Below are 11001 nucleotides of genomic sequence, written 5' to 3'. Positions count from 1 at the left end.
GCCCACAGTGCTGAAATCTGGCAGCAGGCTAGGCTTTAGGGAACTTATTCTGTAAGGCCCCTGGAGTCTTTGATTTTTGTCTCTGCATCTTCTCTAAATTACCTTGTAGGCACACCTACCTCCATTTTCTGTTTGGAGAATTATTGGCCACCCTATGTGAAACACCATGGGCTTTTGGCGGGGGTAGGTGGGGTAGGATGGGTGGCTGGAATATTTGGGCATCATGCAGAGATGGGGATTTTGTGAGGTCTGGGGTGAGGGGCTCCTCCATTCTTGAGGTCCAGGTCTCTGATGAGCAGTCAGACATAGGAGCACCTGTGCAGAAGCAGGGATCCCAGGCTGAGGACCATTGCCAGCCACGCCTGCCCTAGGAGACTCCAGACAGGCTGAGGACCACTGCCAGCCACACCTGCCCTAGGAAGATCTATACAGCTGCCAGGTTCAGGTTCATGGTGACATAATGCTTGCTGGGGTCTGTGCCTGCCAGGGAAGGTGATGGCTGGTGTCTGAGGGCACAGCCACCCCCAGATTCCACAGAGGTGCTCTCTCCCTGCTGGCCCTCCAAAAAGTACCAATGATGGGAAAAGCAGAATTCTGACAAATTCCACCGAGAGCCCACAGGAGTCCCAGAGATAGCAGCCTCACCTGGTACCTCCATGTGCCCAGATTCTACTGAGTAGCCACCAGGATAGTTAATTCTTTCTCGCAGACAACATAGTCCCCAAAGTCAATGGTGCTGAGGGTGATGATGAAGGCAAAGTAGAACCCTTCGCCAAAGCTCCAGCCCTCCACGTCGTTGAGTAACATGGTGTGAAGATGAGAATGACCAGGGTCCCCAGGGTCAGGAGCAGAGCGAGGCCCAGGACCTGCAGGAGCTGAGAACACCTAGAAAGTTCCAGGAATACTTGCAGCTCTCTGTCCTATGGAGCTCCGGAAGACATCATGCTACCTAGAAATACCTGGAATGGTCCTCCCACCTGTCTGTGGTCAGGTGGGCACGCAGCCCTGTTCCCAGGTCAAGGAAGACCACATTGAGCAGGATGCTTATCAGGGCAAGAAGACCCAGAAGGCCTGCCCAGCCTCCGTGCTGAGTGCCAAGTTTCTGTAGCCTGCTGGGCAAGGGAGCATGCGCAGCAGGGGCAGAGAGAGACCAGAGCTGCCTCCTGCCCACCCCCACCCTCAGCTCCAGCAGGGGCTTGTCTCCATCACTGCTGGGGGAGGAAAGAAAGTTGTTCCCAAGGCACTCATCCTATCCTCTGCTAGAACAATCTCTGCTTAGAGAAGGCTCTTCTACAGTGATGCTGCCCCCATGAAGCCCTCCCGACTGCCACCCTCGGCCTCCCTGCAAGGCATGGTTCCCCGAGATGGTTTATGTAATTTCTATCTAATTATCCTTATTTGCCTTATGTAATCACAGCCATTCAGTCCCTCTTTAGTGAACTGGGAGCCCAACACTCATATTCTAACACTCTCCCTGGAATACCAAGGAAGGTGTTTGGGATTGGATTGGGGCGTATGTAACTAAACGGAAGGGAGACCAGTGTGAGAGACTGGGGGGACTTGCCGATACCCCATCTCCTTGGGATACTGGGATGTTGCCTGCAGCTTTGAGAGGCAGTCAGTGCCCAATGACCTTCCTTCACTCTCTCTCTGAGAGGACGTTCTGGTCTGTGGCCAGTTGCGTTAACACACCAGGCCCAGCTCGAGGGGAACTCAGCCCCCACAGCAGCAGGGTGTGCACGCCTCACTGCCTTCCCCTGCTACTGTCTCACCATGCCCCCTCTGTGCTTCCTGTGCCACCACCTGGATAAACCACATCCTCGCCCCAGTGATTGCTTTTGGAAGCGATGGCAAGAGCAAAGTCAAGGGAGGCCCCTCCCCGCACCTGCTCCTCCCTCCCCTGTGATGGTGACCACTGTGACCTCAAAGAAGAAACTGCTTCTGAAGTCCCAGTTGCTGGGGTTGCCTTTGGGGTTCACGCCTGTCACCCAGGCTTCCAGGATCACCCGTTGGAGTGGCATGGTCAGAAAGGAAGGGGCTAACGGTTACTGAGGGCCAGCTGTCACCAAGCAGCTCTCAGGAGGATGATTTTATGTGCTTAAGTTAAATAAGTCTCTTAATTCACATCATTCCTATTTCACAGAAGGAACCGTGAAATCTCTGAGTGGCCAAGGCTGGCCCAGGTGTGTGCTCTAACAGGTGGAGAGCTGAGGGCTGGTGACAGGAAATGACAAACATGCAAACATTAGCTAGGACAAGGTGAGGCTGATGTTGGATACTTCTAGAAGGGTCTGCTGGGGAAGATGGGGTCTGGGGGACTTCGCTCCCATGCGGCATGCAGTGGGAGCCTGGGCATCCAGGGAGCTGGCCGCTTTGCTCTCTGGCACCCTCTAGTGAGCATAGCCTATGCCTGCAGAAGAAATTAACGTTAGAAGCCCAGGAGAGAGGCTATCTGTGCACATGTGATGTGTTGTCTGTGTGTGCAGTGCAGTGCTCTGTGTTACATGGGTGTGTATGATTTGTGTGTCTGTGTTTTGTGTTTCTAGGGAAGAAGGCTTGGCAGGTTCAAGCCTGAGCCCTCCTGAGGATCGTGCAGGACTCTCTCCCCACAATGCTAGCCCTCTTCCATCTAGCGGTAAACTTGTCCCAGGGAGCATCAGCTCATTCTTGTTACCCGGCAGTGCTCCAGAGCTGGGGACCATGGGAAGTATGGCTGCTACCCCTGCCTCTCTTTCCTGTGGGAGCTGATTTTCATCTGCTGGGTGGAGGCCTCCTGGCCCTCACGTGGGCAGGAATTAGCTTCTTAATGCTTTGGCTTCCTCTTTCCCATGCATGCAGAGAACTGGGCCAGATATTCCGGAGCATGTCCCCTCCCTGGAGACCCCCACTCTCTGGCACAGCATTTGCCTCTGACCTCCCTAAGGGTTCTGGGTGTGGGTGAGTGGCCTCGAGTGACTGCGGCATCTTTGTCTCCAAGAATCCAGTGGTGAAGGAGGAAGAGGTGGGTGTACAGCTGTCCTCACGGAATCATGTCCGGACACTACACTCTTCACCATTTATGGTGCAGTGTGTGAGTTCCCCAGAGACTGGGTTTCCCCCAGATGTTACCCTAGCGTGTCTCTGCCTCCAAGCTCCATCTGCTCAATGAGACTGAAGATTTGAAAGGACACATTTCCTAGTGAGTCCCTGATCCCAAACATTGGCCCCTTTGGGCTGCAGCCAGACTTGATTGCAGAACCAGTTTGAGCCTGGCCACGGTCTGCCCACTGCAGACCTGATTCTACCTCCAGGGCTGAGGTAGGAGAAGGCTTGAGGTGTCCCTGTCTCTGGCTCACTCCTGGGATGTTGTGGTGCCTGAAGGTGAGTACCATCCCTCAGTAAAATATATGCAGGCGTGAGGAATACTATGTATACTGGAAAAGCAGGGACAGGACTCTCTACTGACACTTCTTCCTGTGGCCTAGCAGCTCTCAGTCCCAAGAAAGTCTCTGGGGCCTCAGCATCACCTGAGTCAGCAGATCTGAGTGGGGTCTGAATGCCATTCTCTAATAAGCTCTCAGGTGCTGGTGCTAGTGGAGGTGCTGGTGCTGGTGGAGGTGCTGGTGCTGGTGGAGCTGGTGCTGGTGGAGGTGGTGCTGGTGGAGGTGTTGGTGCTGGAGGTGGTGGTGATGGAGGTGCTGGTGCTGGAGGTGGTGGTGCTGGAGGTGGTGGTGATGGAGGTGCTGGTGCTGGAGGTGGTGGTGCTGGAGGTGGTGGTGCTGGAGGTGGTGGTGCTGGAGGTGGTGGTGCTGGAGGTGGTGGTGATGGAGGTGTTGGTGCTGGAGGTGGTGGTGGTGGAGGTGGTGGTGGTGGAGGTGTTGGTGCTGGAGGTGCTGGTGCTGGAGGTGGTGGTGGTGGAGGTGGTGGTGGTGGAGGTGTTGGTGCTGGAGGTGGTGGTGATGGAGGTGCTGGTGCTGGAGGTGGTGGTGCTGGAGGTGGTGGTGGTGGAGGTGTTGGTGCTGGAGGTGGTGGAGGTGCTGAAGTGGTGCTGGTATTGGTGCTGGCGAAGGTGCTGGAGGTGGTGCTGGTGGAGGTGTTGAGGTGATAGAGGTGCTGGAGGTGGAGCTGGTGGAGGTGCTGGTGCTGGAGCTGGTGGACGTGCTGGTGCTGGAGCTGAGGTAGTGGTGCTGGGGTGGAGTTGCTGAGGTGGAGGTGCTGAGGCTCCACGGACCCTACTCTGAGAACTTTCCCTTTGTCAGTACCCTGCCTGCAGTGTGTGTGCTAATCGGTGTAGTGAAGTGTAAAGGGAACCCAGCTAGAAGCATGGGTCTGAGTTCTATCTCAGCCAATGACTGCATCTCCCTAAGACTCCGCCCCCATCTGTAAGCTAAAGACATCCCAGGAAGGGGCGTCACAAGGAAACAGAGGTCTGGTCTCCCACCCCTTATCATGTGTCAGACACGCTCACTAGTGGCCAATTATCACTCTGCAGATCATGTTCAGCCACTGTCCACTGGCCCTGCAAGGGAGCAAGTGCAGTGTGACAGCTGGTCCTCATCTTTATCTGGGTCTGCACACAGGAGCAAGTGCTGAGAGCCAGCAGACGAAGCATCCATCCTGAGATGCCGGGAGTGTGGGAGCGTTTGTATAGCAAGTGCCAGCTCAGAGAGATTTCACTCTGCTGTCAAATGTCAAGCACAGACAGCAACTTTCTGTGTGTGTATACATGTATGTATCTGTAATACATGTTTGTGTATGGCCGATAGTTGTGTGTACATACATGTGCATATGGAGGTCAGAGGTCAACTGCAGGTATCACTCCTCAGAGCCACCAGCCTTCTTGTGTGTTATGATTTATTTTATTTATGTATATAGGTATTTTTCCTGCATGTATGTCTGTGTGCCACATGTGGGCCTGGTGTTCACAGAGGACACGGGATCCCCTGGATCTGCCATGTGGGTACTGGGAGTTGAACCCAGGTCCTCTAGAAGAGCATCCACTCTTCTTTACCATGGAGCCATCTTTCCAGCCCTGGTTTTGTTTCTTTAATCTCTCTCAGTCTCTCTCCCTACCCCCTTTCCCTCCTCTCCCTCCTTCTGTCTCTTTGGTACACATTTCTGGATCTGTGAGTGTGCTCAGAGGAGGCCGGAGTAGGATGCCATGTGTCTTCCTGACATTTCCCACCCATTGCCTTGGGTCTCTCACCAACCGGAAACTTGTCCTTTTCTTAGGCTAGCCCGGGCTGGTCAGCGAGCTCTTTGGGGATTCAATTCAGCTCCCTTCCTGCCCATTGCTGGGGATACATACACTTGCAATCATACCAGAATTTGACGTGGATGCTGGAGATTAAAATCAGGTCCCCAAAGGAAATACTCTTGACCATTAAGCCATCTTTCCAGCCTTCTACCTTGTTTTCTGAGGCCATTTCTCTCTCTGGCTTCGGTGGGGCTTCCCTGTTTGTCAAGGCTAGCCAGATAACCTTAGGGATCTGTTGGACCTTGACTTTCCAGTGCTGGGTTTACAAGTGTGCTTTGGGATTGAACTTGGGTCTTTAGGATTGATGGAAATTTCCTCTGCCAACTGAGCTGTCTCACTTGCCTCACATCTGGATTTTTAACGTGTGTTCTGGGCATGAAACTCGGGTCCTCATATTGGATGGCAAGCACTTACCCGACTGGGCACCTCCCAGCCCATATGCACTGTTTCTTTTCACATTACTGATGAAGACATCTATTAAGTTAGTGGTTTGATTAAGGCAGCATAGTGGTCTAGCTGTAGCCCAGAGGATCAGGCTCTGGACTAGGTTTCACCAGGCTCCAGTTTCAACCGCCCTCTGTCTCCAAACAGCATCCAACCTCTGGCTGGTGGCTCTGCACCTGTCACCAGCACCTCCACCCCCTCCCTGCTCTTCCTGGCCGCCTTTCCTTGCTTTCTCACCTGCAGGAACTGCTCTGGGCCTGCTGGGCCAGGCAGGTGTAGTTCTCTAGGAAGAGCAGCTTCTGCAGTAGGAACTGGTCGCCGGATTGAGCTCCAGCAGCTGGAAGATGGTGGCCCCAAGCAGCAGGGAGCAGGTATAGGCCATAAACAAGGGCAGCGCCCGACAACCCCAACAGCTTCAGAGACCAGCCCAGGGCGTGGTGTGACCAGAATCCTGCAGCCGTTGTCTACTGCCTGCCCTGTCCTCCACCGCACAGGTGTCTGTGGCAGGGGAGTCTGTCTGAACAGTGCAGTGTGCAACAGGCCCGCTTCCCACACTGGACCTCACTTTCTGTGCATAGCAGCAAAGCAGAGAAATGCATGGGTGCCTCGGAGACAACTATCACCTCCTGAGCTCACCTGACCTCACCCCTGCTTCTGTGGGACAAATATGGTTGGGGTGTCCACTCTGCTCGGTCCGATTCCTCACCTGAGAAGATCCCAGTCTCAAACACGGGAGCCTGGGAGGTATCACAAGGGTATGGATTAGCCTTGCTTACAGGATGGGTTGACCTGTGTTGGGGAAACCTGAGGATGAGTAACCAGGGTGACAAAACAGAGCAAAAGAAACGGCAGACTCTCCCAGAGAGAGTCTAGGCTGTGCTGTGTTTATAAAGAGAACTGTCGTGCCCACTCTTGCATGTCACTGTCCTCCCTGACACAGGGCCACCCTTCGCTCTCAGCATTCCATCATCTTCCTCTGCGTCCCTCCTCCTAAGAGTCTGTCCTTCTGCAAGATCTCCCTCTCTTTCTGTCTCTCTCATACACACACACACACACACACACATCTAGATTATGCTTATAGAGAAAACTTGTAGTGTTTGACTTTTGAACCTGGCTTATTTCCGTTAGCATGATAACCTCCAGGTCCATAAAGTTTCCTGCAGTATCCTGGTTTTTCTTTATGGTCTCGTAGAATTCCACTGTGTACCTGTGCCACATGTCCTACGCTCATCTACCTGTTGGTTCTGTGTTTTAGCTGTGAGCAATATGGTGGACATACTTTTCTAGCTCCTGTCCTGCTCCTCCCACACGGAAAGTGGACACTGCCATGTGAATTGATTAATTTTCTCAATGCTATGAAAATACCTGACAGAAGCAACGTAAGGAAGAGTTTGTTCGGGCTGGTAGTGTCAGGTGCCTTCTGTCATGGCAAGGGACGGCATGGTGGCAGAGTGTGAGGTGGCTGGTCTCACGTGATCCGCAGCCAGGAAGTAGAGAGAGGTGAACGCTGGTGCTGAGCTCGTCTGCTCCCCTTTTTATTCCATCTGGGACTACGTGGGGTATTGCTGCCCACACTGAGTGTGAGTCCCACCTCCAAAAATGCAGTCTAGAAACTCCTCACAGACATGTGCAGAGGTTTGTCTTCCAGGTGACTTAGAACCATCTCACATGGTGTGTGATAGACACCAGAGCTTTTTGGCACATGGTGTGTGATAGACCCCAAAGCTTTGGAACCATCCCACATGGTGTGTGATAGATCCCAGAGCTTTTTGGCACATGGTGTGTGATAGACCCCAGAGCTTTTTGGACATGGTGTGTGATAGACCCCAGAGCTTTTTGGCACATGGTGTGTGATAGACCCCAGAGCTTTGGAACCAGCACTACCACCGACTACTGCTTCACAGAGGAACTTTCTCATTCACCAGCTGTCGCCCCTTCACCCAAGCCGCATCCCTTAGCCTATGGGAACCTGATTTTTGTCTCTAATGGATTCCCCTATCTGGACACTTCATGCAACACAGATGGGACCATGAGGGTTATTCTTGGCTATCAACCTGACTACATCTGGAATTAAATAAAACTAAAAATGGGATATGTTTGTGAGGGATTTTTGCTTAATTTGAAGAGGGAAGATCCTCTTCTAATCTGTGTCTTTGAATTGGAAAGACACATATTTAATCCAGATCTTTTCTTTTACAGTTTCAATATATATGTATATAGTTATATCTTAGTTACACGTATATTTATCACATATAAGACTGTAGGTGTATATATGTGTGGGTCTCTATATCTATATCCCTATCAAGGGGGCGCAGGAGGCTTGCTCGTTTCTGGAAGCAGCTGTGGTGTGAGGTGCTGTGGCTAGGCCCTCAGGATGAACAGCCACCGTTGCTTCTGTGATAAGGAGAGGACGATCCATTGGTGCATATCCGTGGTGGGAAACCTTACAGAAAACTGAAGAAAACGAGAAAGTACATGAGAGAGTAACAGGAGCTGTTTTCCTGTGCTACAGGGTCCAATGGAGAACACGAGGCATCGCTGAAGTGAGTTGAGACAGGGGAATGGCTACCAGTCATTAAGAGCAAGAACAGATGCTGTCCTTTTTGGAGGCAGCGTGAAGAGAGCCGAGGAGCCATCTTCCCCAAATCCTCCCTGCTGGTCCTGGTTTTCTGAGACATTCAGAGATTTCTGAAGTCACAATACTTACTTACCCTTGCTTGGCTTTTTCTCATATTTTTGGAGATGTGGATCAACAGAGTGCTGGTGATCAAGCAGCTTCCTGAATCACCGAGACCTGTCCTTAAGCAAGGGCTGGGCCTTCCCTGAGAGGCTTGGGAGTGCCTAGCCCTTTTCCTTTACTTCGGGGAAGTCCGGCATGTACAAGGTCAAAAGCTCACCCATTGACAACCGGAGGACTTCAGCCAGCTGGAACACTAGGGTCCTCGATCAGTCTAGACACTCAGTCCATGGGGAATTGCGTGCTTCTCGGGAAGAAGGGAGTGAAGGGAAAGGGAGTAGACCGTCCACAGGAGAGAGGCGAGTGAAGGAAGCTGGAGACAGGCAGAGGGAGGCTGAAGGTGGTCTCCTCCCTTAGGTCTGGAAAGGGGTGTACCAGCTTGACCAGGACAGAGAACTCCACTCACCTGGGGACACCTACAAGGATCTGCTAAGTGTCAGCAAAGTCTGCCAGACCAGGGGCCTCCCACTTTCCTTTCCCTACAGCCCCTCTTCGTCTCCCCCTTCCAGTCCTTTCTCTTCCCTTCTACCTCCTTCTTATGCTTAAGTTTTATGAGCTACCCCAAATCAGAGTGGAGTTTAGGGTGGTCTTTCTCAAGGGCATGTCCACTTTAACGGGGGACTTGAAAACATTTTTTTTGGTGTTTTTGTTTTTTGAGGACAGTGTTTTACATAGCCCTGACTGGCCTGTAACTTATGTAGATCAGGCTGGCCTCGAACTCACAGAGAATCACGTACCTCCATCTCGCCAGGACTGGGATTAAAAGTGTGTGCTACCATGCCCAGCTGACTTCTGAAAACCATTGGGTCCTCAAATCCACAGGAACAGTGCGCAAAGGTGAAATGTGAGAGGATCCCAGGGTCCCAGGTTCCCAGGGTCTTTAGAGCGCTCTGTTGGTGAAGAGCCTGCAGGATCCCAGGGTCCCAGGGTCTTTAGAGTGCTCTGTTGATGAAGAGCCTGCAGGATCCCAGGGTCCCAGGGTCTTTAGAGTGCTCTGTTGATGAAGAGCCTGCAGGATCCCAGGGTCCCAGGGTCTTTAGAGCGCTCTGTTGATGAAGAGCCTGCAGGATCCCAGGGTCCCAGGGTCTTTAGAGTGCTCTGTTGATGAAGAGCCTGCAGGATCCCAGGGTCCCAGGGTCTTTAGAGCGCTCTGTTGATGAAGAGCCTGCAGGATCCCAGGGTCCCAGGGTCTTTAGAGTGCTCTGTTGATGAAGAGCCTGCAGGATCCCAGGATCCCAGGGTCTTTAGAGTGCTCTGTTGTTGAAGAGCCTGCAGGATTCCAGGGTCTCAGGGTCTTTAGAGTGCTCTATTGAAGAAGAGCCTGCTCTTGTCCCCATGCCTTCCTGGAGGGAGGAGGGACTTAGAAGTCTCAGGGAGCTCAGAAGGTTACCAGAGCCCCAAGGTCCTCCCAGAGATTACAGAGGCAGGAATGCTTGCTGGCGAGGGAAGATTTCTGGAGCTGCCTTCACGTGCAGATGGCCACCGTCACGGCGAAGCATCTTCTGGAGGTTATCCCCCATGCTGGGGTGAGTTTCCCATGATGCAGCTGCCTTTGAGTGGCCCCTGCCCCTTTAAGTAACCCCAGTCAGCGCATTGGTCATCGGTGCACCAAGCTGGGCTTCGGTGGAGTCATTTTGAGGTCCACTGTCCGTGCCCCATCTGAAGTGAACAGGCATTTGTTCCCATCTCTGCAGGAATGGTCGCATGCTCCTCCCTCCCTCCCTCCCTCCCCACCCCCACTTCTTTCCATTCCGTCTACACATGCAAACTGAGTGTCCTGTGCATTCTGTAACCTGTCAGCCTTTGGCTGTGTTTCGAAGGGATCTTGCTGGACTGTGGAATCATCGCTCACATCCACATCCCAGCCCAGTATCTCCTAGGTAGACACCGCTCCTCTGCTGGTGAGGGCGACACCAGGCACGATTTATACCCCTTTCCAGGAAGTATTGTTACTAACAGGCAGAGCCAATTTGTGCTTCCCCATGGGGAGGGCAAAATTAGTTAATGACGAATGTGAAATGGCCAGGCAGGCCTGATGGCAGAGTGTGGCCTAACATCCGGGGGTGATGAAGGGTTTTCTGAAGCTGAACTAATAGGAAGATAAAAAAAGATCAATCCAATCTACCATGGGCAGAGAATCCAGAGTAAATAGAGTAGCTGGGCCTGGGCCTCTTTCCACCTGACTAACGCTGAAATAAAGAAAAGGAAGGCCTCCCACCTGACCGTCCAACAGATGTGAGTGGACACTTTCTGAGGCCTACCTGCCCTAGGTATGTGCCCTGCGTGGGAAACAGTGGAGAGAGGAGGGTCCATCACGTGGTTCCCCTAACAGAACCAAGTGGCTGAGGGCTGAGTTGAAGGCAAGGATGCTAGGGGCTCCTGGAGGTCTCCTTACTACAGTGATACCATGGGAGAGTGTTCGGAGTGGGGCAGAGGGGCCAGGTCTATATGGGTCTTACTCTATCTGAGAGGTCACTCTCAGGAAGTCCAGCCTGCTGGGATCAGCAGTGAGGACATGGGACTGATTTCCAGGAAGCCTCCAACCAAATACGCAGTCACACCTGATACTGCTCTTTTGAAATAG

The 11001-nt window shown here is 52.6% G+C and overlaps 1 protein-coding gene across 1 annotated transcript; it reads right to left on the bottom strand.

Annotated features, from left to right (window-relative positions):
* Positions 1 to 221: 221 nt before the first annotated feature.
* Positions 222 to 9160, bottom strand: Kcnk16 (potassium two pore domain channel subfamily K member 16). Its single transcript, XM_075979155.1, is given in 11 exon segments — positions 222 to 386; positions 434 to 480; positions 708 to 806; positions 809 to 885; positions 960 to 1056; positions 1059 to 1115; positions 1907 to 2014; positions 5925 to 6008; positions 6011 to 6178; positions 6327 to 6417; positions 9155 to 9160. Coding segments are annotated over 11 exon segments (999 nt in total).
* Between the last annotated feature and the right edge of the window lie 1841 nt (positions 9161 to 11001).

Source organism: Microtus pennsylvanicus, chromosome 7 (assembly GCF_037038515.1).
Source record: "Microtus pennsylvanicus isolate mMicPen1 chromosome 7, mMicPen1.hap1, whole genome shotgun sequence".
Lineage (NCBI taxonomy): Eukaryota > Metazoa > Chordata > Mammalia > Rodentia > Cricetidae > Microtus > Microtus pennsylvanicus.
Note: the sequence above shows the minus strand (reverse complement) of the source record. Positions and strands in the feature narration are given on the sequence as shown.